This window comes from Sturnira hondurensis, unplaced genomic scaffold, assembly GCF_014824575.4.
Source record: "Sturnira hondurensis isolate 20B ecotype Veracruz unplaced genomic scaffold, ASM1482457v3 Scaffold0023817, whole genome shotgun sequence".
Taxonomy (NCBI): domain Eukaryota; kingdom Metazoa; phylum Chordata; class Mammalia; order Chiroptera; family Phyllostomidae; genus Sturnira; species Sturnira hondurensis.
Window position 1 is genome coordinate 2391382 of NW_028096448.1, and position 27094 is coordinate 2418475.

The 27094-nt window shown below is 46.3% G+C and overlaps 1 protein-coding gene across 3 annotated transcripts in view; it reads left to right on the forward strand.

Annotated features, from left to right (window-relative positions):
• Positions 1-27094, forward strand: part of PHACTR1 (phosphatase and actin regulator 1) — a 300114-nt gene that overhangs the window by 223757 nt on the left and 49263 nt on the right. For all 3 annotated transcript variants that reach the window (XM_037037890.1, XM_037037888.1, XM_037037889.1), the window contains 2 exons: positions 9025-9346; positions 24690-24937. In XM_037037890.1, coding sequence (XP_036893785.1) covers positions 9025-9346; positions 24690-24937 — 570 coding nt within the window. The remainder of the gene's footprint in view (positions 1-9024; positions 9347-24689; positions 24938-27094) is intronic.

Below are 27094 nucleotides of genomic sequence, written 5' to 3' on the forward strand. Positions count from 1 at the left end.
GTGACCCCCTCCACGGCCCAGCCTCTCCATCTCAGTGAGACATCTGCTTTTCCACCTATCATCCTCCCAGATGGCCTTGGGTGGGGCCAGTTTAAAAATGAAAATGTTTCTTTGTGGAAAGTGGCTCTGAAGCAAAGTCAGTTGCTGGTGCTGGTGCTGTACGCTCTAAGAACCCTCAATTTTAGGACTCTGGAAGGTCTTAAAAAATATTCCTCACCAATGTCAGACATTTGCTGTAGCCTCCAGATGCTGACCAGCCTTGGGAGAGCAAGCCAGGTGGGCAGACATTTGACACGACTTCCTTACTCTCATTTCCCTCCACACCATCCCTCTCACCACAAGGGGTCAGTCAACATAGGTTGCCTTCATAGGCATCTTACCAAGAGCAAAAGGCCACACTGGCACAGAATCCCTAGGATGGCCTGAAGAAAGTGATGGAGCTCCTCTGAGTGTCGCTCTTGCAACTGGGGGAGTCGACTGAGTAGTTCAGTGACACTGGACCCTTATTTAAGTTCTTAGTACACTTCTTATAGGCATGTATGTCTTTGGGTGAAATGTCTATAGCTATGAAAGGAGACCAAAATTTCTGACCTACTAGAACTGCTGCCAGTGGAAATTGTGTTCTTTCACAGGATCCCAAGAAAAGCATTTCAAGAGACCCATGGGTGAGGGTCTGTGGCAGGGTAAGATTGGAGGGCAGCCCCTGAGCGGCCATTGTCTCTTCTCCATCCATCCTGCCATGGAAAAAGTCCAGCCTCGTCTTCATCAAGAACGAAAAACAAAGACCATCGTCCAAAGAGTCTGTGCCACTGGTTCGGCCTCAGCAGTCTCAGGACCTGTCCAGGTTTCTTAGCCTTTTCCCAGCTGCGATCTGTTGCTGTGCTGCTGTACCCAGGCTCTGTACCCTTAGAGCCTATGTTTGGGGTCCCTGCGGTTGCTGGCCATGCAGCAGCTAAGGCCACATGGTTGCTGAGGGAAGAAAATGCACAAGCAAATAGACGACCACATGTTAGAGAGCGAGAGAGCACCCTTTGTTTGCTGGGATTATATTATCTCTGGTTTGGGAAGGACCAGGCACTTTTTCAAATAACCAATCAACTTCCCAAGCTTTCATGGGCTTCTGATGGGTCCACCTTTTAACCAGTTCATTCCTTAGACCTTCTAGGGTTGTGCCTCTTATCCAATCCTGTCCTTTTTCCAGGCTAGATGGACAGGTCTTTGTGGTCACCATCTTGGCTCCCACTGCATATGTGCTTACCTCCCCCTTTGGTTCTGGCCCGTCCCCCCAGTGATCTGCAGGGAAGGACCAGTGGTTCCCTGGAGAGTGTGTGAAACTAACTTCCTAGGGGAGCAAGCCTGTGCTCCCTTGTTGGTTATCCTTAATAATGCCCGATTTCCTTTGCTCCCTTTTTAAAAATTAATATCTAGCTACCTACGCTTACAGAACCAGCAAATGATTGAGAAATTCTTACATCTTTGTTCATTAAGACACTAAGTGCTACTGTCATCAACAAGTACTTCTGATACATCAGCAGTTACAAATGGCTTTTGCAACAAGTGTTAATAAAGTGAGGAAAGAGGCCAGGGGCCTAATTGTTTAACCCAGACTCATTCTACTGTCCTATGGCAAGAGAGCCAGCTACAGAAGTAATCTGAGGGTTTCATTCTCCTTGTCCAGAGCTGTGTCTTATTTGAAAATACAGCCCTTTTGGGTTTTATGGCTCTCTGACACTCACAGTTTGGGTTTATGTTCCTTTTTCTCTGGAACTGGTTGTTTTGCTTTTTCCACTCCAGAGGCAGAGACAGTTTTATGACTATATGCACCTCAGTCAGTCTGGCTGCAGAGGACCCATGCATTTCTAGGTCAGCACGTGAGGAGCTCCGTGTGCGCCCAGCGGGAACAGCCACTGCCATCGTTAGAAGTGCGGGAGGTAGCGTGAGTCCCCCGACAGTCCATAAACATCATGCAGCAGAGACATGCCAAGTTTTATTCAGTGGGGGGCCATTGAGGTAACGGAGGCATTTTCATCCCTGGATTTCTGGAAGAAAAGGAGCCAAAGTCCAAAAAAAGGTTAGGTATCTTTCCCAGGTTTTCTCGCTGCCGGATCTGCATTCTTCTCCACTGGATCTCAGTACTGGTGCCGGGCCGTGTGCAGGGAAACAGCCTGGACGACCCCACCTTTTTTCTTCCTGCAGTTCTTTGTGCAACACTGCAAACTGCAAAGATGGTCCTTTGCTCCACTGTTTGGTTCAATTTCATCTGCTTTTTCTCCTACACACTTACAATAGAACCACCATACTCTCCATTGCTTTCTTGGCTTCCATCTTTCCACTGCAAATGGAAAAGCATGAGGCCAGGTGAACTCTCACAGGTGTGGCAAGAGCACTGTTATTAACACTGCAAATGTGTATAGTGTTTGTAATTCACAAAGCGTGTCCCCATTACCTTGTCCGACCCTCACAACACCAGTGGGGGAGGCAGAGAACGTATTATTTTTTCAGAATCCATGAAAACCTTATCTGTTGAACTTGTTAAATGTTAAGGATTGTACTAGGGTTATTTTATACTTAGGTCCTCTGCTAATCTGTTTGGGGACTTTATAAAATTATAAAAACATGACCTCTGGAGCAATGAATTAAGTAAAGCTGCCCCTTCCTCTGGGGTGGCGCAGGCCCACATCAGTATGGACCGCAGCCTGATTTCAGCACACGTCCCCTCAGCTCCTACGTGGAGGTTGTGCAGACGTTCATCCATTTCCTTCTCATAGCAAACCTGTGAGGAAGATAATATGCCCTTTCTACAGACGAGAAAACTGAGGCTCCCGGAGGCCAAATATCTTAGGCAAAAGAACAGAGCTTCTTGATTTGGGATCTGGGATTCAGCCCCAACTCTACTGAGTTCTAAGCTAGTGGTGTTTTCACCAGGACTGCAGCAGAAGCTTCCTGAAGCCCATGTCCAGTCCTCAGAGAGCAAGACCTCCCTCCCCCAGAAGGCCCAGGGCTCTTATCATTTTGTCTGTGGAGAAAGAGCCTCTTCACCAACAAACGACTCTTAAAGGATCCTTTAAGATTGGGGATCCTCTCAGACTGGAGAGTTCAGTGGGGCCTCGTAACAATGCATATTCTGATTCAGGAGGTCTGGGCTGTGCCCTGAGAATCTGCATGTCTCTCTTGCTCTGCTCCTTCCAGTCCTCAGGCCATACTTTGATTAGCTGAGCCTTAGTTTAAGAGAAACAGATCATTAAGTTCTACCTTTTCACACTGCTCTAAAGATTTAGATAAGAAGGAAAACCAACAAACGTTTGCTGAGCACCTAATGTGCACTAGGCCCAGACTGTGCTAGTGAACAGGTGAGGAAACAGCCAAGCCCATTGTGATTTAATTAATGCATCATATCCACCTACTTTAAAAAAGGAAGAAGGGAAGGAAGGAAGGAAGGAAGGGAGGGAGGGAGGGAGGGAGGGAGGGAGGAAAAGAAAGAGGGAGAGAAAGATCAGCAACCAGCTGAGAGAAGTGAAGTGGATCAAATGGGCTCTATGTGAAACGCCATGACAGAAGGAAGCGTGGGGCCTGTGAGAACCCGGTGGAGGGCACCTAACTGATCTAGTGGAGGGCAGGCCGGCTTCCTGAGGAAGCGCTTCAATACTGATGATGATGGAGCAACAAGAATTACAGTGACCATTTATTCACCAGCTTGCATATGCTACACAGTTTGTGTATTTTATCTTACTTTTCACTATGTCCTCTGAGATATTTATTCATCCCCGTTTCACAGATGAAATAGCAAAGAGTTTAGGTGATTTGCTGATGCTAACAGAGCTAAATGAATGAGTAGTTTTTACAGTTTGTCTTCTATTTTTCGGTAAGACAAATGTTGGTGATGATTTTGTGCTTCTTAGTCCACTAAAAACTTAACAGCACGTTCTCAAAGTGCAGTGTCCACCGGCGTCAGAAGGCTCTGGGAGTCTGTTTACCAAATGGACCCCTGAGCCCTGGGGTAGACCTACTGAGCCTGAATCTCTGGAAGGGGGGCACGGGGTTTTGCCTCTCCCCAGTCCCCCTATCAAGGTTGATGAAGCCACTGCCACCAAGAATTTGGTATCCTGGAAAGAAACAGCAGGTGGCATGCAATTCAGTACCAGTCCATCCACCTCACTCTGTCACTCTCACTACAGAAATGCCAGTGCCTCGCTGAATAGAAACACGTATTGGGATACATTTCTTTATTCATCTAACACACACCGCAGTACACAGAGGGAAATTCGAAAACCAGGCGGGAGGAGGCAAGAGGAGTCTGATACACTGAATTAACGCTGTTAGAAAAACTGAGCTTTTGATTAATTATTTCTTGCTTGAGAGAAAATTTTGAAGAAAGGCTTTTTAGGCAAACTTGTCTAAAACGTCCTTAAAGTATTCTAAAGCAAATAAAATAGAAAAATCCACTCACCAGGAGTTAAGAAATCTCATCATTCACAAAATGTTCAATGATAAATGATTTTTATAGATATTAAATTGCAAGTGCTGCTGGACAAATTGGCTTATGATCAAATCCTTTAATTGCAAACTTTAGATTTAGGCAGGCTGGTCCCTAGGTGACTAGATGTTAGGCTAATTACCTTGCAGTAACTTGGTTTCTTGCACATTGATCTTTCATTCTTCACATGTTGAGGGCATAGAAATGGCCCCTGGACACCTTGCTGATGGATGGCTTCAGGGTGGACATTTGCCTGGGGGCTGGATGGAACAGATGCATCCCCGTCATGGAGCTCCGAATGCCCCAGACTTGGGTAGCGTCATACTCCATGCAGTGTAGTGCCCAGAATCAGTGGTTCTCAACCCCCCGTGTATGGCAAGCACCTGGGAAGCCTTTAAAATCCAAACACCTGGCCCAGAGATCCTGACTCAGTGGGTCAGACGAAGACTAGGAACAGAAACTCCTAGTAAACACCAGGGAGTTGGTTGCAGGTGGTCCTAGGACTCTGATCGAAGGATTAGCGCCATTTTTATTTGTTTCCAGAGAAAAGGACCTGAGTAAGAGTCTAAGAGTAGTTTTCAAATATGAGTTTTTAAACATACAAAGCTGAACTAACCACCCCCCCCCCTCCCGCCACCATCCCAGGTGGGATCCCAGAGCGGGGTTGAGGGTGGTCTGCATCAGAATGATCCTGATGTGCCCCTGTGACTAAGAATCATGGGGCTGCCAGCACTCTGGGTCATGGAGTCCAGCGTCTCACCATTGCTGTGGCCGGGGACCCTGTGCGGGGTGGGGGGGGGGGATGCTGATATGCATGTGGGCGGAGCCATCCACCAGCCAGCAGAGAAGACAAGGAGCTGGTGGAACCAGCACAAAATCAAGCAAAATTAAATGTGGGTGCTGACCATCAGAGTCACAGGGGTTTGGGGGAGGAAAGGCTGCAAGGAGAAAGTTGGGTCTTCTGTTGTGCTTTGGAGGGTGAATGCAATTTTGATCATCAGGCAGGAACAGGGACAGCATTTCAGAACATGGGGACTGTGGGCCCTGAGGGGATGCGCATGGTTATTGGGAAACCCAGGGTGAAAGCTAGCCTGACCGAAGGGGCCAAGGAGATGTAGGAGCTGGACACGAGTGGCTGAGAGTTACACTGGGACTTACAGCGTGGACTGGAGCAAGGAGCCATTGTGGGACTTCTTGCATGACCTGTGCTTTACGGAGATGACTGGTACTGGGCGGGAATGGATGAGAGGGCTGGGACCCTTTTATCCGCATAAAATAGGAGGTGAGGTCCCAGGCTAGTGTCACGGTCAGGGGGACAGAGAACACAGAAGTTTACAAGGGACAGAGAGATAAAGAGATAGACAAATTCAGAACGACTGATCTCATACAGCTGGCTTCAGATCCTCTCTCCAGATCTGTTGGAAGGCAGGACTAGGTATTAATATGTCATAAAGATATAAAAAATGGGCTAAGTTTCTGAGAACCTGAGCTGCGTAGGCACATCCGGGTCATCCACAATGCCAGAGAAAGATGGGGGCTGAAAGCCAATGATGCCACCTAGTTTTAACCTTTTTCTTAATTTCCTCCCTTTTCACCAAACCCGCTGAGCCAAAAATTATTTTAAATGATTCACTCAAAACTAGGGAATTTTCTATCCCTATTTAATTTATGCTCATGTGTAATAATGAAACACCCAGAAGGAAGACACAGGCAGATGAGAGGGAGAATAGCTTCGGCATGTAGCCGGTCTTTCCTGGGACAATAAGAGTAACCATCTCCACTAATTTGGTCCTGCTGGTCATTTCCTCCTTGCTACTTTTGATAGAATTCCTAGCGTGCACACGGCTATTTTTCCAGTGATGAACGCAAGTAAGTTCTGCTGTGGAAGTATGAGAAGTAACTCTGGAGGACCGAGTGGGGGAAATTAGAGCTTAACAAAATGGGCTGAACCTCTGTAACCACGGTGCCTTCCATGGTTCCTGGCCACCCTCCTGGCTCTGCCATCTCCTGCCCCAGTCTATTAGCACCTGCCTGCCTTAGACACACACCTAGATCCACAAAGGATGGAATCTCAGGCTAAGGGTCCCTGAGGAAAAACGGCAACGCTTCTAGACATGTTGGTAGGTTTGTGCTAAAACTTCCAGAGCCACAGGAATGTCACCCTTTAGGAACAGGAACAGGACAGAGGGAGTGTGTTTCTGTATCTCAGCCACTTTGGAATTAGCACCACTGTGCAGGGGGGAGGGTACCAAACGGGATGAGCCTTCAGGGGAGAGCGTAAGAGAGCCCGGTGGTCATGATTGGCTCACATTCTGGTGTCAGGGGAGCCATCCCCCCTGGAGCTATCAGGCTTTCCTGTACCTCGGTTGTAAGGTCAGCAGTTTAGTGTCCATACAGCCACAGCTGCGTGATCCCACAAATGTGGCCCATTTTAGGTTCATGTCTACCTCCTAGACTGTGTCCTGGGGAAGGTGTGAATTCATTCCTCACAAGAGCATCATAGCTCCCGCTTGTTTTGTAAACATGTCTTGAACGTCACGCTCTGTGTGAGCTGGGCACCTGCTCAAGATGCTCAGGATATAATGACGAATTATTCACCACCTTTGTTCTCCAGAGGAGACAGCTAGGTAAACAGGACACCCAGTTCAGTGCCTTCAGAGTCCAGTACCATCATCTGTGAAAGTGAGATCATAGTGGTGTCCACGTCACAGGCTTGTTGCGAGACTTCCTCTGGTTAGACATGAGCAGCACTGAGAACCACATCTGGCATGTAATAAGCCTGATGGAAGTGCTGGCTCTGGTGGTGAACTGAACTCGTTGGCACTGACATACTGCATGCCCACAGTTGGCCCAGCGGGTGCAGAATGGGAGGGGTGAAGTAATGATCAAGGAAAATTGTTCAGGAGAGGTCATTTTTGAACTGGGTCTTGAAGGGAGAGTAGATAGGAGTTGACCAAGAAGACCACAGAGAAAAACTTCCCATTTTTAGGGGAAAGTAGCAAAAGCCAGGGGTATAAAAATATCAGGTAGTTGGGGGAACTTAGCAGTTCTGGAGTGAGGGTGGAGGCCTGTGGGTTGCAGTGAGGCGCCTTGAGGGCTCGCCTTGGGTTTCTCTGTGAAAGAAGGGAGGCGATCGCTGAGGGTGGGGAGCCAGGGAAGACGCCACAGCCCTGGTGGAGAATGTGAGGAAGAAAGGCCGCCTGAGGGGACAGAGCTGAGGATGGAGACTACATTTTGGGGTGAGCAAATAAGTAAAATCCACGGGAGAAAAGTATCACATGTTGTAGGAGAGACTGATCAGATGTTAGATGGGAGAGGTTACTTCTGACCGGAAGAAGCAGAGCAGACCCCACAGAGATGCCGTGTAAACATGGAGACACGGGCTGCGCAGCAGAGAGACTGCGGAAGCCCTGCCTGATGTGTCAGGAAGCGGAGCTTTATTTCTAGGCCATTGGTGCGTTTTAAACTGAGGAGCGACGAGATCAGATGTGTGGTCCAGGAATATCATTTTGGCAGGACTGTGGCAGTTAAGCTGCCACATTCAAAGCAGACTAAGAGTTGAAGAAAAATCTAAGGCCTCAAAGACCAAGGGTGGAACCCCACAGTGTTCCCTGACATGAGCACCAGGTGTGAAGTTGAGTGTGCTCACCCCCCTTACACATGCACCCTCCTCCGGCCCCTCCCCTGCTGCCCTTCCTGGCCACATTCTACCAGGGAGCCTGCAACCCACAGGACTGAGCCCCACCCCCACTGGTACTATGTGATGCCCAAGAATGTGGGGTACAGTGGAGGACTACAAGGTTACCCCTAAGACACCCTGAGTGCTGGCCTAACCCTAAACTTTCCTTAATTTGGAGCATCTCTGGGAAGCTTCAATACTGCTGTCATGAACCAGTGGGTCGGTGTGGGCCAATTCCACCAGGCCCCCAGAGTGCCTGGTGGAGCCTTGCCACAGTTTGAACAGCCCACCGTGGATGCCACGGGAGTGGGTGGACCAGTGCAACCAGCATGCCCACAGCTCACCACCATACGGGGCACCTGAGCCCTCCATGTGACAACATCCTCAGAGGACATCCCTCCAGATGTGGAGACCGTCTCTGGGTTACAGATGAGGGAATGGAGGTCGACAACGTTAAAGTCACTTGTGGAGGGATATGTTGTTAGTGGACTTGAACCTAGGCTGAATTCTAATCTCCTGCCTGTTTGAAAGAATGTGTTCACACTGTGATGGCCAAGTGTAGTCATCATGGCACATTGTAGCAAAGTCTCTGTGACGGCTTGTGGGTTGCCATGAACAAAACTGTGAGCCTCAATCTGACAGACAGCACCAGTGCCTGAGTCCCTCAGGGCCGTGGACCAGCATACTTTAGGCAGGAAACAAGAAACGGTGGGTGCTTGCTGAATAGCACTCACCTTGCTGTTGTCGTCACTGGGTGCATCTTATCTCAGGGCCCCTCAATGACCACGGCTCCATGGTGGGCATGTGCCATGTCCTGGGGTTCTTCCAGTGCCCCAGACTCACATCTGCCTCTCCCCTCCTTCTGCCGCAGATCCTGGCGCCCCTGTGAAATTGCCTTGTCTGCCAGTGAAACTGTCGCCTCCGCTACCTCCAAAGAAAGTCATGATCTGTATGCCTGTAGGGGGGCCAGACCTCTCCCTGGCATCCTACGCAGCCCAGAAGAGTGGCCAGCAGGGTGGGGCCCAGCACCACCACACAGTCCTACCATCCCAGATCCAGCACCAGCTGCAGTATGGCAGCCTCGGCCAGCATCTCCCCTCCGCCACTGGCACCCTCCCCATGCACCCCTCGGGCTGCAGGATGATAGATGAGCTGAACAAAACGCTGGCCATGACCATGCAGAGGCTGGAAAGGTAATGGGGCGATGGGGCTGGGGGGTGGGGGTGGCGCGGTGAAGGTTGGAGGGAAGGACGTGGCTGGGGAGGGAGAAGAAGAAGGGCTGGGGGTTTGATCAGAACAGAGGGATGTGAAGACCAGGGCAGGGCTTATGCCCCTGGGGCGGAGGGGCGGGAGACCAAAATCTGAATGTCAAGGAAAGTGTGGAAGAAAAAAATAATGTTGCCAATTGCCTACCTAGAGAGCAATCACATTTATCAAAAGGGAAAAGTAACATGCATGCTAGCACATACCAAATTTCTGTAAGCCTTAACGTTTTTTGAAAGCAGACACACATGATCATGAATAGTGGGGAGATGGGTAGAAAAATCTTTTGATTTTCTATTTCATGTCTTTCCGTGCTGTTTAGTTTTTTTATTTTATAAATATTTCTTTTATGACATAAAAATGCCCATTTGAATGTAAAATCAGAAAAGATGAGAGCTGGCAGACCGGTGGTGGAAATCCAGGGGGAGGAAAGGTAGAGAGGTGTGCCCTGGTTCTTGCTGTTGGGTGAGGCAGAGCACGGTCGTCTGCTCAGATGTGTGGGGGCCTCCAATGCTGAACAACGGGAGCAGCCCCCTCTTGTACTAAAATCTGCTCCCAGCAGCATTGCCAGGAGATCTGCCAAGAAGACCCCAAAGGTGGGCCTGCAGCACAGACCCTCCCCAGTGCTGGTGACAGTGCTCACACTGGTTCTGAATAGCTCTGATGTGTGCACGTGTGTGTGTGTGTGTTCAAATACCACCCTTCTTGTGCCCAAGAAGTGGCTGAAATTCCCCACTATGACTCCAAGGCATGTTCCTTGACCTAGTTCCCTGGCATAGGAAGGAAAAAGTGGTGATCTAGCATGAAGGGACCTTTAGTGGCTGTCCCAGGTTAGTGACCTCCATTGACTGGTCCTACAGATGGGGAATGGCACTGTGGGGTCTCAGCCTATTGCCAGGCAGAGAGACCCAGAGGCAAGGCAACACTGTCGGGAGCTTTCTGCTGCAGTTACCCAACTCTCAGTGGCTTTCTCCCTCCCGCTCCACCAGCATTCTCTGCTTGGACAACTTGTGACTCGGAGGGAAGTGGCTGCCACGAGTAAGTCTGACCCGATTGTGCCACTTTAACAGCTACCTTCACAGAACAGAAATGTCCTTAGCCCCTTGTCATCATTTTCAACTACTGTTGTTGTTAATGAGGACAATAATGATTTAAAATTTTGATGGCACTTTTTAGTTGATTGCACATCTCTGTTATCATCTTAATCTTCACCCCACCTTGGGAGACTATGTGCAGAAACTGAGGAAGGCTGGGTCCCCCAGTGCCAGCTACTCAGAGAGAGGGCCACCAACTGCTTGGTGCCCATCCGCAACCAGGTACAGAAATTGAGAGCGAGGCTTTGCACATTTTTATAGCAATTTGACAGACTAATTTTGTCTGTTGAATCTTATAATAAAAAAGAATTTCATTTTTTATATTTGTTATATTTTTACAAAAACATCTATTTGTGAAGGACTAAAAATTATAATATGTAAATCAACCAACCCACCCACAGAACTGGTCCCTCCCGTAGACATTTTGGAAAGCACTGCCCTAGGTAGCGGCCCCAGAGGCCGCACCTTCCAGCCAGGTCTTCCAGCTGCAAATCCAAACTCTTTCTGTTCCAGTGCACCTGCTTTCCTAAAGACCTGACAGTCAACACAGTTTCCTATCCCTGTGTCTACTACATACCCAGTCAGTTTTCATATCTCTTAGGAGCTTCACTCAATTGAACAAGATACTCATGACAGTGTACCAGGGGGATATTGCTAAATACATTTCCACTTACACATGCCATTTGAAAAGGTTCCATTAGAAGTACTAAGCAACAAGTTACGCTGTTTTTCTCAGTTCAGTAGTTTCTGTGTATTTGTAGAACATCAGGTGACTATAGACTAATGGGTAGGTCTTAGCATAAACTGAGTCAGATTTTTCATCAAGATGAATCCCAGAGAACAAATGTGGGGTGGAGGGAGAGCAGACGCTGTGGGAGGTGGGGGTGAGCAGGAGGGTGGCATGAACTTGGCAGCTGAGCCAAGGCAGTCCCCGAGGCTCTTCTTACCTCCTCTGTCTCCCTCCCTCCCATCCCAGGTCAAGGCCCAGGGTTGTTCTGATAGACCAGCCAGGACATAGAGAATTAAGGTGTGGACCCCTTGGAGAAGCTCGCCCTTCAGAAAAGAGAGTCTTTCCTCCCAAACAGTTAAAGGTTGAGAGGTTTTTCTGAGCATCCACACTGTCTTCTAGGAGTCCTGGCAGAATCTGGGAATGGAACGGGGTCTTAGGCCACTTGTCACTTTAGTGCAGGAACTGCCACTGACTCCAGTGATGCCATTCTTCTTTTATTTTCTAAAACTTCTCCCTGTTTTTCTAAGTTTAATACAGAAGGAAACAATTATTTTTCTCTCTTCTCCTGGCCATTTCCAGTGACCCCTCCCCCACCAAAAATAAACACTACAAGAAGAAAGAAACATGACCGATCACTTAGGCATTGTGCCCGGGAAGACCCTGAGTCTCACAGAATGCCACCTGCGGGGCGCTGGCCCAGACCTACAGTCTGCTGCTGCTGAAACCTTGGGGCTAACATGAGAATTGAGTGAAGAATTAAGCAGCTGTAATGTCTGGCTTTGGACCATAAATCTGAATAGTCATATTACAGTTACAAGGGACCTTGGAGGCCATCCAAGCAAGCAGCCCGCCCGTTGCGGTGTTCTGGACTGTTTGTCCTCTAGTTTCTTCGAGAAAGGGAGCCTCTGTAGGTCCCAAGTTAGCCCACGGCCTTATCAGCAAGGTCTGATTATTACAAAGTTCTTTATTATGTTAAGCTGAAAGTTTTACTTATTATAAACCCCCCCCCAATCTTATTTCTAATCTTTTACTGTGAAGGCCTTCAAATCTTTGAAGATAGCTTACCTTATCTCCCTCTTCTATGCTAATAATTCCAAATTCATGTAATCATTTATCAAGATGGTTTCTAGACCTTTTACCATCTTGTCTATGTTCTCCCAAGATTGTTTTAAATCTATTCTCATTTGTATGATGTTCTTCATCATTACCCTAACCCGAATCCTGCTTGATGACACTAAATAGCGTGTGGTTCAACAGTTGCAACATTGGCTCACCAGATCTGGTGGGAGGGGTGCAGCGGAGAGAACCAGAGACCAGCAGAAGCAAACTTGAGTTCCATATTTATCCAAAGTCACAGGCTGCCCCAGGCAGCGTGGCCAAGCCGGAGGCACGCCCCGGAGGCATGTCATGGCCGAGCACGTGGGTTCCAGAATCCAGCTGCCAGGGGTTCAACCTCAGAGATACTACTTTTTCATGTCATTGATTTCTCATGTGTAAAACAGGAATATTGATAATACCACCAACCTCACTAGAGTTGTTTGTGAAGAAAATCACTCCTCTTGTTGGATGACGTACAGTAACTGTCCAATAATTGGTGGTGAATGTTAAGCAACGTTATATAGCACACAAAATTTGCCTTCAGTGCCCCTAAAAGCAACTGCGAATAGGTCTGATCTTATTTTGTGGTAGATTGTTTGTTTGTGTCAGTTTCCTTAACTAGTTGTTTTTGTTAGTTTTCTCTCCACCAATGATGATTCGTATCTTTTTTGAAGGTGACATTTTATTATCTCAAATAGTATGTAGTGTTTATTTTTAGCATCTGTAGTAAGCTCTGTGATCTAGTTGGCATCAGTCTTGGAATTTACACTTCAAACCCTAATCAGCCACTAATTCTCATTCCCATCTGAATTCAGTTGATCAGTTCTATTAGCTGAGAATTAAATGACCACCTTCAAGAATATTGCAAAAATATTAATTTCAGAAGTGGACAGAAAAAAATTGAAATCAGTAGCCCCCCAGAGCTCTACCATTCTATTATTCAATCATTATTTTAGGCCTTTCGAAGATCACAAACCATTCATTGTCCTGGTATAAATACATTTCATGGTAACAATTACTTTTCGTCATGTGACTTCAAGGGTCACAGGAAATTCTCAAGACAGATTCTTGGTTCTGAACTACAACAGATGACTGCCGGGGTGTCTTTTAGCCTTCACGATCTGCCAACTTTATTGGCAGGTGGAAACAATGCCATTTCCACCTGAAAATCAAAGAGCGCTTCAAGATGATGAGCAGAGGTGCGTTGGTGCCATAGCAAGAGTTAAACTCTGAACATCGAAGTGTTATGTTTGCCAACTGGCATAGTTGCAGAAGTTCAGAATTTTGCTCATCCTCATACACGTGGCAAACATGTTTAAGTGAAATGCGTCTCCAGAGAAAGATTCCTTTCTCTTATATTGATGCCGTCTCTTTAAAATCTTGTGCAGTCCTGGGTAGACATTTGTCCCTGACCCTTTGAGATCAGAGTTTTATCAATCTCTTATGTTAGGTCAGTTCTTTGATTTTAAAGCATGTACTTATCATCTATAAGTGACTGCCCATAGTTACTGTTTTACAGTTTAACTGCTGTTCCAAGGGGCATGACGGGATTTCAGTGCAAGGTATTTACTGTTGCTGTGAGCAAGAAACACCTACCCTACGAGGCTGGTGAGCAGACTGGCTAGAGGAAGGTTAAAGTGAGACTGTATAAACCACTAACATCTGCTGAAGTCTTAAGAAGATTAAAAAGGGAAGTGCAATTTCAAAAGAGAGAATCTGTATTTGAATTCCTCTGTGTACATTAATAGAAACTCTGGCCCAATATATGAATATTGAATCTTTGATTTACAAACCATTGTCGAGAAAGACTTTGCAGCCCCCAAATATAAAAACACTAGCCCTGGCTGGTGTGGCTCAGTGGGTTGAGTGCTGGCCTGCAAACCAAAGGGTCACAGGGTCGATTCCCAGTCAGGGCACATGCCTGGGTTGTAGGGGGTGTGCAAGAGGAAACCACACGTTGATGTTTCTCTCCTTCTCTTTCTCTCTCCCTTCCCCTCTCTAAAAATAAATAAATAAACAAATATCTTAGAAAAATAAAAACGCTAAAGGAAGTGTTTTAATATATCAATGAATAATATCCATCATGACTGGATTAGGATAATTGCCAGTGTTTAAGTATAACCCTAGCTAAAACAGCAACCACCAGCACTGGTGTTCGCAAAGCACCATTGATCTAGCAACAACCTGTGAGGTGGGCCAATAGGTTCCTCCATTTAGCTGATAAGGAACTGAAGACCAAGATTCACAACTGGCGAATGGCCCAGCTGGGACTCAAACATAGGCCTCCTCACTCCACCCCCTGCCCTCCTGGCACCACCGTCCAACCAAGCATGTCCTAGGATGTTGGCTGATGTCCAGGTGTGAAGTCTTATGAAAGGGCCACCACTGGGTGGTCTCTCCATCAGAAATGGAGAATGCAGGAGTGGTGGGCGGCTGGTCAGACTCTGCATGTCTGATTGGTTCATTCGTCGCATCCCAAGCCCAGACAGTGTTTCAGAACTGTGGGTCAGTGTAAAGAAGGTCACAGTTTCTGCTTACTAAGTGCAACAAAAAACAAAAGCTCTAAGTTTGAGTTTCTTATCTCAGGAGGCTAATCCTAGGCCATGATAAAACGCACCGCTGTGTGCCTGTTTTCCTGAAATGGAGCTGATTATTTCTTGGCTCTCAGTGGTTATTTATGTCATTTTTCATCCTCTGGCACTGCAATTTGTAACATAATCCCTCACACATTTTTGGTTTCTAAGAAGAAAACGGCTGACTGTTCTCTCTCCTTTCTGAAAACTCTTTGTAAGTTGTGCTGACTAAATGACAAAAGCTGGTCCTCCTGAAGTTTAACTTCATTTCCATTGTCATATTTGTAGATAATAAACTTTCTAAGTCCTTTGAGGAGATCAATGTCTTTTTTTTTTCCTTTTCACAGTTGTTGCATTTGAAATCAGATGCCAGAAAGCAACATTCCGTTATCATACGTTTTTCTTTAGAAATGATGGTGAAATGGTTTTCAGGTATTTTCAGTAAAGACTAAGGATTTGAAACACACAGTAATTTTGTGTTTCCAAACCTGCCCTGATTTTCTACAAGAGTGTGAAAGGTGTTTGACAGCTGGTAATCCCCACCCACTTTGAGTCACACGCTCTGCCACGCACATGGCGGCCCGCCCATTACCACGTGGTAATGAATCTCGAAAAGGGACAGACGGTTGCCCTGGCCCTGAAATGCTGTGATGTCTTGGCATTCGTTCGTTATGAATTATTAAAAAACAAGCTGCCTTTCCCTCACTAGTAATAAACATGAAAGGTAAGGCAGTCTCTTAACTTTTTTAATGTAGAGATTTCTCAAAAATGTGACCATTTAAATAGTAGGGAAATGGGGAAGGTGGACTGGGAATCGGAGCGGTGCGTTCTCAACCTGCATGTCTCCTCCCTGGTTTAGTGCAGATAAAGGACAGAGTTGGACTTTCCAAACAGAAGACTCATTAACTGTTATTCATGATGGAGACAGAAAGAGGGGAGAGAAGAAAGTTTTTCACCTCCCTGATGGGTCATAGGGACATGATGAGGAAGAGAGTTTGAAATGCTTGCTTTTTTACCAATTTAAGACAACCATTTTGCTCTCAAGCTTTCTGAATGCTTCTGTTTTTCGTATATCTCTTGTAACTAGCCCGCCTCCTGTTTTAGATAAACAAGTGTTTATTCTTTCATCTCTTTCATGAAGGAAGACTTTCAGGCAGGCTATTGCATCCTCTGGGGAGACAGTGAGGACACAACAAAGTCCGCATTCTCGTGAGCTTTCCTTTTAGCGGGAGAGGCCTGAAAAGCCAATGACGATGTTATATTTTGCAAAGTGGAGACAGGGATCTGTGGAAAGATAAAGCAGGGGATGATGGTGGTGCCTTTCTATCCTTAAGGAAATGCATCGTTAACGTGGCCACAGTAAACCCACACCTCCCTCCTTCTTACTGACTGCACTGCATTCTCCAAGGCTGGGTTGTCCAGCTTGGTAACTATTCTGGCCTCTCTCGTATCCTGTTCTCTCTGCACACCTGCTCACCCAGCCATGTGCCACTCACACCAAAAGCTGTTGTACAGCTCACACCTAGAATTCAGACCCACCTCTGGGTTCTGTAAGAGCACCTAACCCGTGGCTCTTCAAAGCAAAGTTCATACCAAACAAGTAGTTGGGTTATGTGAGCATCTATTATCTTTGCTTTTCATTATACAGATAATTAATATTTCCATGTTTTCTGAATTTGGTGCAAATTGCATTTCATAGTGAGCATATACATATACAAAAAAATGCAGTGAGGGTCCTCTGGGAGACAATGGCATGGTTAATGGGAAGACCACAGGCCCTGGAGTGAGGAAACCCAAGGCCACATGCTTGCTGTGATCACTTCACTATGTTCTCAGAAACTTAGTGTTCTCATCATAAAATCAAGGTAATAGCAACACCCGTCCTAACTTCACACATTTTTGTGAGATTAAATGAGGTAATGAACATTTTCAAAGCACTTTTACGGATCCCACCAAGGACCATGTGTGTTAGCTACTGCAGTGAATCTGAAGTAGCCCTGCTCCTGCCTCCTGAGCAGTCAGCCCCTGGCAGAGGGAATAGAATGGACATAGTCCAGCCTGGTGCAGCTGCCCAGCATCTTGTGAATGCCACAAATGCTCTTGGGTTTTTGCATGCTTATCCCTGTAATATCTGTCAGGAAAATTACGTCATTTGGAGCTACCTAGATGGGAAACAGAATCTCATTTTTCTCCCTGTAGAATAATCTGGGGTCTTTGATGTTTATTTAAATTCATTACAAAATGGCATACAAGAAGAAAGTTTAGGATCCTCTTCTACTGCACCTTACAAAGCGACCTGACTCTGGACAGTCCTGACTGAAGTGGCCTGACAGCCCGTGAGTGCAGAACTGGAACACGGACACCCTTAAGCTCCCTCTCTTCCATCTGTGCTCACAGAGACAGGCCTGGGACAGAGGGCATGGGTGCACCATGCCATTCTTCCTTGCATAGGTCTCTGTGCTTTATCTCATTGGATTATCTTCTTAGGAAAAAAGTCTAGATCACTATATATAAAACCCTAATTATTCTTTCACAGGGATACTTCCCCTGCAACAGCAAGACCTTAAGGATCAGGGATCATTATTTTAGAGGATTAAATGATGAGAAGTGTAATAAGACCTTTCTGGTTCCAAGAGACTTCAATCCAATTACTCAGTTGACTTTTCTAGCAGTTCCAAAAACATGTACAAAATGGGACTTGGATATGAAGGAATTAATAATCAGCCTCTGTCTTCGAAAGACTTATAGTCAACGGGGGTAGGGGGTAAATGCCCAGACATGAGAACATAATGGGACAGGTGCTGTGACAGAGGTGAAAACCCAGACTGTGGGGGCACAGGGGAGGGGCCGATTTCCCTTGAAAAGTTTAGGAAAGGCTGTTCAGAAGAAATGGCATTTGAACTCTCCCCCCGGTGTGAGTGGCACGCGTCAGCAGCCAGACTCTGAGGGGATAGTTCCGAGGCAGAGCCATGGCAAAGGGAAGAGGCAGAAAAGTCCACAATGTGCTTTGGGACGCAGCAGGTGGCCCGCTGAGGTGGAGGCACTGGGCGTGCAGTACAGAGGGGTGACAGATGAGACTGAGTGGACTGTGGGTCAGATCGTGAGGCGCCCCCTACTCCCTGCCAAAGAGGGTGGCATTTGCTGTTTAAGACCCCTCTGAGGTCTTAAATGGGAGAACTGTGTGGTCAGACCTGTTCGACAGCAGTAAAGAGTGGTGGTGGGAGAGGGGAAAGTTCTGGAAGAAGAGGAAGGACCGGAGCCATCGCAGGGCTGGTGCTTCTGCACAGGCGGTGTAGTGACATTCCTGAGAGGGTGGGTCCTGCTGCCTGTGGTCGGTGATGCCTGCGTCCCTCCAGCTGGGACTTTGGTCATGTGCCTCGTTTTTCCTCTCTAAAATGGGGGGAATCACGGTATATGCCCTCATCTCACAGGGTAGTTGTAAGACCTAAATAAATCCGTATAGGGCACAGTGTGAGCACTTTAAAATGTTAACTTTTATCATTGTTATGTACGGTAGTAGTCCATATGAGTTAAGCAAGGCTCCATATAGGTTAGGGTGAGGGGCTTCATGCTTACCTCCGTTTTAGTTCCTGCTCAGCCACCAGGCAGAGGAACAGAACACAACCGCATACAGTGAGAGCCACTTGAATTCCAAGCAAAGAGAAAGCTTAACTTCAAAGAATTTTGACATGAATGGTCTAGAATAGATCTGATTACATGAGTCAGCTTTTCCTCAGGGAGGTTGACAGGTGCTCTGGAAGATGTGGTGACTCTTTCAGGCCACTAGAGTGTCATTTTGTAAGTCACTAATCTGGGCAAGGTAATGAGAAAAGCTGTTTTGCTCAGGAGTCAGCTCGGAGCGCCTACCTTAATGGGGTAACTGCTCAGGGACTTACGAGGGCTGCAGATGACTTAGTGAAACTCGAATAGCATCGAATGGTTGGTACAGCCCCCAGAATGACAGCCTGAGACCCAGGAGTGAGAGACTTAGGAGACAGGATCCGGACGGTTCTTTGTTCCCCCATGGACACTGCAGACCCTGGGCGCAGTGCCAAAGGGCTTACGTGGGACGGCCCTGAGAACGCGGCTCAGGGCAAAGCCGTTATGAAGACACCAGGCCTACGGTTGCTGCTGGGCAGTTCCCCTCCCCAAAAGACATTTGGCCATGACTGGTGATGTTTTGGGTTATTACAAGGAGAGCAGATGCCACTAGCATGTGATGGTTAGAGACCAGGGGAGCCCCAAAGGTCCTGCAATGCGCAGGGCAGCCCCCATCACAAGGAGTTGTCTGGGACAAAATGCCAGTCATGCTGCGGTTGAGAGGGCCCAAGCCGTCGTTTGACCTGGAAGTGATATACGCACAGGGGTGGTACATAAAGCAAGTTTAGGACAACCTTCTATAAAAGTTTTAATAGTCACATTTATTTTAATGTGTTATAAACACACAATTAGCCATGAAACCTATTATTATAAAGATATTATGGCTTCAGAGGAGGCTAAATTAATAAGCTGTTTAAGTTGTTGATTGAAAAATACAAAGGACCATATTTTGTCATATATAATGCACACTTTTTACCCAAATTTTTGAGGGAAAAATAAGGATGCATATTATACGTGGGTAGTACTAATTCTGTATCTATATAAATGTATTTAATTCTTTTATATATGCTTATGCATTAAAAGAGTAACTCTGGAAAGCAATAGCAGTGTCCTATGCAAAATAATGCCCTAGAGCATGATAATCATTTTTGTTTCTAAATATATATTAGTTAGTTAGTTAATTAATTAATTAAAACAAAAGATTTGTGTCCTGAATGTCTGGGCAAAAAAACATGGGCACATGTTATACACAGGAGCACATTACACACAGCAAAATATGGCAAATGACAGTGTAAATGGACTTCAAATATGGCACACAGAAAACCAAGGAGTGTGGACATGAACAAGGTTTAGGAATACTGGTTTAGACCAGGGGTCAAACATCTCCCTGTGAAGGTCCAGACAGTTAATATCTGAGACAGTGGCAAGCACTCAACTCTGCCATTCTGGTGCAGAGGCCACTAGCCACAACAAGAGACGAGCAGATGACTCCCCCCAACATCCTGACCATCACAGTCCCGTGTCTAAGGTGAATCCTTTACCCTTAGCACCCCAGGCACAGCCTGACCATGGCCGGGTAGAACACTATCACCCTGGTTAGCAAGATTTAAAATAGTTACAAAGTAATAATGCCTACTTTGTACATGTGCTGTTGAAAAGACATGATATTCTCTGCACCTCACACATGTATTAGTGGGGCATGCATTTAATGAAAGTTCACAATGTTACAAGTTCCATAACTCAGTTTTCAGATATAGCGGGTTCAGATTTGGTCCTTTCTTTACTATCAGCATCCTCATGGGCTGATTTATTACCCTCTTGAAGCCTCTATTTCCTGCTTATTAAAATGAGGATAATGACACCTCCCCTGCTATTATAAAGATGAAATGAGATACTGGGTGTGAAAGTTCCTAGAACAGTGGGTGATGCACTCGGTAAATGTTCACTTTGCCCACATCCTCCTTTCCTTTTCTACCTCCGTTCTCCACCTATTTGATAAGGATGCCCTTTTCGTCATTACACCATCGATAAAAGTGTCAACCACATCAGGGGTGCCCACAGCCTTGCAGTACACCACCAAATGCCTTTCTGAAAATGAAAAACAGATCTCTTAATTAATACCCTATACATATGGTTTGTCAGCCACTTACACATGCACCTCCGTATCAGGGATCCCAGCCCATATTTCTTTCATTCAGCAAAAACAACAAACAATTACTGACTGTCCACTTTGTGTCAGATGTGGCACTAGGCACCTGCCACAGCTGTGAATTAGACATGGTCCCTGCCCCTCAAGGCGCCTGCAGCTTGGCTGGGGAAGGGAAGACAGTAAGCCAACAGATGTTCACAATTATGTATTACTATTGAGAGATCTCCCAAGAACTTAGGCACTGTGTTCCAGGCCAAGTGTTTGCAATGCGTTGTTGTGTGTGACCAGGGGGTAAATTATATGGGGATGAAGGCTGGGTTTTGTCCCCATATAATTTATGGGTCAGATTGTGCAAGGCACTGCATGTCACACTGGGTCTAAATGACCTCTCCTAGGTTTTCACTTTTCTTCAGCAGTGAGACCTTTCCTGGGGAGTGCATTTTGTAAGTGACAACTCTGTACTGTAAAGCCGACATTCCTGAGACGGATACTGGGCTGGGCGTTCCCCTTCCTGCCCACAGCCATCAGGGGTGGAGGCCAAATGGAGTAAGGTGCCACACTTAGGATGATTTCGTTCTTTGCCTTGAATAGTACAGCTCACGATACAGTAACTGACTTCCACTGGAGTCACTCCTGAAGTACCGGTGTCGTAGATGGTGTAGGCAGGCAGAGGGCTAATGGGTGAGGCTAGACCTGAGTTTTAGAAAGTGGCTCTGACCTCCGTGTGTTTGAAAGGGGACTGACGCGGGGAGTGATTGGAAACCACCTGGAAGGCTGTTTCTAGGGATAACAAGTGAGGGTCTCATGTAAAGGCGTGGCCAGTGGGACACCACCCAGGGCTGCAGCTAGGGAAGCTGAGGCTCGGAGACATTAAATAATCAAATAATAAGAATAATAACTTGACCAGTAGTAAATGATACAAATTCAAGTCCACATTTTGTCATTTACTATTGGTCAAGTTATTATTCATATTATTTGATTATTGACAATGTGGACTTGAATTTGTATCCTGCCTCCTCAGACCAAGGTCGTGGAATAAACTTCCCGGCCTCCTTCTTCACTCTTACTCGCCTTTTCTTGCCCTCCTGTGCTTCCCCAGACTTACCAGATACATGGATCATCTGTGTGGGCTTTTTTCCTTCTTCTCAGAGTTTTGGCAGTCAAGATACACTTATTAACAGAACATTTTAAAGCCCTTTTGGTAGATTCCCCTAGCCTCCTGGAAAACACCTTTTCCATCCTTCTGGGATATTAGACATTCTGTTGCATGCTGCAGTCCCACTCAGGAAGATGACCTTATTGGCCAGCTGAGGTCTCCAGCTATTTCCACAGTAGAGCCCCCACCAGGCAGTCGCCGATGGCCATGACTGGTCCCTGTTGTATAAGACAAGTAGGTAGCATGATACCTAGTACCTGCCTAAGCAATGGAGGGTAGGGTGAGCTGCCTTATAATCCCATTCTATTCAAAGTCTCACACTTCCCACGTGTCTCTGAGGGAAGAGAAACCAGTCTCCTGTTTATCACAGGCTGCCTGGAGGGTCGAGTTTATCTCCCTTTGCATAATATTTCTGCTTTCTCTTTCCTCTCAAGGCAGTTTGGAGCCATCTGCCTTAAGGAACTAATACCTTCTGGTTTTCAGGTTTTTCCCCACCAAACATGAATGTCTGTCAGCTACTTTTCATTCCTTGCCATCTGATAGTCCCAGCTCCGTGCCTTTGCAGGAACCCTCCTTAGCTATCTGTGCATTACAGAGAGGAAGGCAGGGATGGGGCAAACAGGAGCCGTGGAATGGGATTTTTGCCTCCTAGGTCTCTACTTCCCGTAATACCCAATATAGAATCACCAGCAGCGGTGGAACGTGGTGCTTATTGTTGCCTGAGGAAGGGGCGTCTTGTGTGGTGGGGCACCAACTCCCCCCAGTCAGTCCCCTGCAGTCGGCGATTACATTCCTCACCCAGAGACCCTCTATCTTGTACTCCGCCTTCCTCCTCTCATTACCATTTATCAAACTAGGTAGGAAACGGATCCCTTTAGCTGCTAGTATCTAAGAAGATGCTGCATTTTGGTAAATATGTGATTTAATCTTAGTGGTTGAAGGGGATTTTTTTAGCTGATCGAATTCAGGGCCTTGAATAGCAGAGCTCAAAATGTGTTAACTAGATTTTCCATTTGTGTCACTGAGGAGTTATGTGAAAAACACAAAGAGCAAAATAGCCCTTTGGAAACAATGGAAGGGAGAAAGTTAATTGAATTGAAATTAGACATAGCAATAATTCAACACGTAATTGAAAGTTTCCTAGGAGACTATCATGCATTCATATGTCATGGCTAAAGACTTTTATTTTGTATAAAATACTTTAAGGTAGGCCCTGGCTGGTGTAGCTCAGTGGATTGAGCACGGGCCTGTGAACCATACAATTGCGGTTCGATTCCCAGTCAGGGCACATGCCTGGGTTGCAGGTCAGTTCCCATCAGGGGACATACGAGAGGCAACCATACATTGATATTTCTCTCCCTTTCCTTCCCTTCCTCTCTAGAGATAAATAAATATAAATAAATAAATGATTTAAAAAATTCTTAACATTTAAAAAAATATTTTAAGGTAAATTTATTGATATATAGTAAATATAACTTCACACTCCATTATCTTATGAATGTCTAATGCTTTGGGGAGGAAACTGTGATGAGTTTTCTGTGTTGAGAAGTTCCCTAAATCAGGGTTGTCAAACTCATTTTCACCAGGGGCCATGTCAGCCTCGAAGTTGCCTTCAAAGGGCTGGAAGTAATTTCAATTCTTTAACAGTTAAGGAGTAGTTACATATTTACAGTCCTAAAATTATTCCAGCCCTTTGAAGGCAATCACAAGGCTGATGTGGCCTCCAATGAAAATGAGTTTGACACCCTTGCCCTAAATGAAAGATACAAATTCTTTTCCCAGTTAACCTGAAAATGAACTAGAAACTTGAACTATGTGTTTCTGGCCCATGATTCTTGCTGAGCTTCATTCAGAGCCTGTCATAAAAAGAATTCTAAATTTCTCAGGATCACAATGCAGCGTAGACTCTATTAAGAAAATAACTACTTTATTTTCTTTAGTTTTGATGTTATGCGTTTCCTAATTTTCCTACAATGAACATATATGGCTTCTATTTATGAAGCAAAGCATTTTTAATTAAAAAATACATTTTATCAGAGTTGGCTCAGTTTAAAAGGGAAAAGACCTAGAATATCATCATCATTGCTTCCTGGAAAATTGGCCCACAAAAAAGAAAAAAAAAAGAACCCAGACTATCATTACCTGTGGCTGCTGAGCATCTGACCCCGTCCCGGGGAGAGAACCCTCTGTAAGTCATCCTTGATCACGTCCACCCTGATGTTCCTGAATGGGTTGCCATCCCTGTGGTCCCACGGCTTCTCTCGCCCTGATCACCATGCCTAAAAGCAGTCTGTCCCTCGCTCAGTCCCTCCCGATCACACTGCTTGGCTTTGAAAGCTAGCACCTCATGCACTACCTCTTTCTGGATCTCTAGCTTCTCCATCAAAGTAGTCCTTTTACCAGCTCCCACCCACCCCCCCACCCCCCGCCACCACCTCTCCAGACGTGTGGCTTGCAAAGGAGCTTTCCTCTGGCACTTGAATATATGGATCTTAACCAGAAAAACCCATGGAATAAAATTTTTTCGATTTTGTGGTTTTATTTTTTAATTGTAAATACACAGGACAAAGAAAATTACAACTCTTACTCTTCTGAAGTGTGCGGTTCAATGCAGTGAGTGCAACCCCATTGCTGGGCTAGGACCGCCACCGTCCCTCCACAGGGGGTTAGAACTCCTCCTCCCCGGGGAATGCCACTACCAGAAAACTCTGCTGTCCTTCAGGGGTTTAACTGTAGGTCGAGAAATGAGACTTCAATTGCCCTGGAGACACTTTGTCTCTTAGGACTGGACAACTGAGTTTTAACAACATTCTGATGCATTTATGTGACTCTAGCCAGAATGAATGTCTCCCTTCCTCCTTCTCTTTAAACAGCTCTGAGCAGCGGGTTCCCTGTTCCACTTCGTACCACAGCTCTGGTTTGCACTCGGGTGACAGTATCACAAAGGCAGGACCTCTGGGCCTTCCAGAAATCAGACAAGTGCCAACTGTTGTGATTGAATGTGATGACAATAAAGAAAATGTGCCTCATGAATCAGACTACGAAGACTCATCTTGCCTATACACAAGAGAAGAGGAGGAGGAAGAGGATGACGAGGACGATGACACCTCACTGTATACCAGTGCGTGCACCAAACTGCTCAGCTGGGGTGGGGGCTGGTAGAAAGAGCACTGCGGAGCTGCCCTGCACTCTGGTTCTGGTCCGGGGTCTGGTGTCATCTGGCCCCGGGGCACAGGGCAGCTCAAGTAACCTCTCGGGGCTTCGGTTTCTTNACGTGTGGCTTGCAAAGGAGCTTTCCTCTGGCACTTGAATGTATGGATCTTAACCAGAAAAACCCATGGAATGAAATTTTTTCGATTTTGTGGTTTTATTTTTTAATTGTAAATACACAGGACAAAGAAAATTATAACTCTTACTCTTCTGAAGTGTGCTGTTCAGTGTAGTGAGTGCAACCCCATTGCTGTGCTAGGACCGCCACCGTCCCTCCACAGGGGGTTAGAACTCCTCCTCCCCGGGCAATGCTGCTACCAGAAAACTCTGCTGTCCTTCAGGGGTTTAGCTGTAGGTCGAGAAATGAGACTTCAATTGCCCTGGAGACACTTTGCCTCTTAGGACTGGACAACTGAGTTTTAACAACATTCTGATGCATTTATGTGACTCTAGCCAGAATGAATGTCTTCCTTCCTCCTTCTCTTTAAACAGCTCTGAGCAGCGGGTTCCCTGTTCCACTTCGTACCACAGCTCTGGTTTGCACTCGGGTGACAGTATCACAAAGGCAGGACCTCTGGGCCTTCCAGAAATCAGACAAGTGCCAACTGTTGTGATTGAATGTGATGACAATAAAGAAAATGTGCCTCATGAATCAGACTACGAAGACTCATCTTGCCTATACACAAGAGAAGAGGAGGAGGAAGAGGATGACGAGGACGATGACACCTCACTGTATACCAGTGCGTGCACCAAACTGCTCAGCTGGGGTGGGGGCTGGTAGAAAGAGCACTGCGGAGCTGCCCTGCACTCTGGTTCTGGTCCGGGGTCTGGTGTCATCTGGCCCCGGGGCACAGGGCAGCTCAAGTAACCTCTCGGGGCTTCGGTTTCTTCATCAGCAAAATGAAAGTGTAGGTGTCCTCTAAATATCCTCATAAATCTACAAATTATATCACGCCGCCACCTGCTACTTCTTAGATAGCGCTTCCTTTCTTTGACTGTTTCCCTTGGGCTGCAGCCCCTCCCTCAAAAAAGGGGTGGGGACCCTGACCTTCAGTTCCAATCTACATGATACTCAGATATACCCACCATGCTGTGTGCAGCAAATTCATTTTAAGCAGACTTCAATAACTTTAGAAGGCCTGAATTTAAATTTCTTTTTTAAGGCCTTCAAATGCGCCAAGAGAGAAGAAATGAAGGAAGCAGAGTTCAAAATCTGTCATTCTGCTTATAAATGATAAATGCATGGCAGTTAAGTGATAGAGACTGATATTTGCTTAACTTTTTAATAAATGAATTTATATTATAGCAGCTTTTCACTGAATATATACTGCATCTGACCACGTACTAAGATTTTTATTCTACGACCTACACCTTACAACACCCAGTGGCATCGACACTGTTGCCCCACTTTACAGAGAAGGGAAGGAAAGGGAGAGGTTAGTGACCTGCCCGGAGCCTCACATCCGCCAAGTGACAATGCTAGGGTTTGACGCCGGCTGTGTCTCCTGGCAAAGCCCATGTTCTAATACCAGGGGAGAAAGAAAGAACACTAGTACTAACTAAATTCAGAGGAATCTCCCAAACTTGTTGCTTCCCAGTCTCTTTCTCCTGCTTTGTGAGAGCCCTGGTGAGCAATGAAATGTTGAGGAGGGGACCACAGAGGGGCAGCCCAAGGCGCAAACAATCCACGCGTGGGAAGTGCGGCCACTCAGCCACTGAGCACTGTTTTCTTGCCCGAAGAACTGAAGGTGTTAGCCCAGCGTTGCTCACTCTCAGCACGGGTGACAGTTCAGACCAGACAAGTCCTTGCCGTGGGGTGGTCCCATGCACTGCAGGGTGTTTAATAACATCCCTGGCCTCTGCCCACTAGATACCAGGGGCACCCTCCCCCTGAACCCCAATTTTTATAACCAAAAATGTCTCTAAACTTTGCCAAGTGTCTCTTCAAGGAGCAAGATCACCCCTGGTTGAGAAGCATGGATTTATTCCAGGCGGGAGGAAGCCCTGCCCTGGCTGGCTGCTCAGAACCTCTTACTCTAAAAAGAAAAAAAATAGTCCCTGAATATGG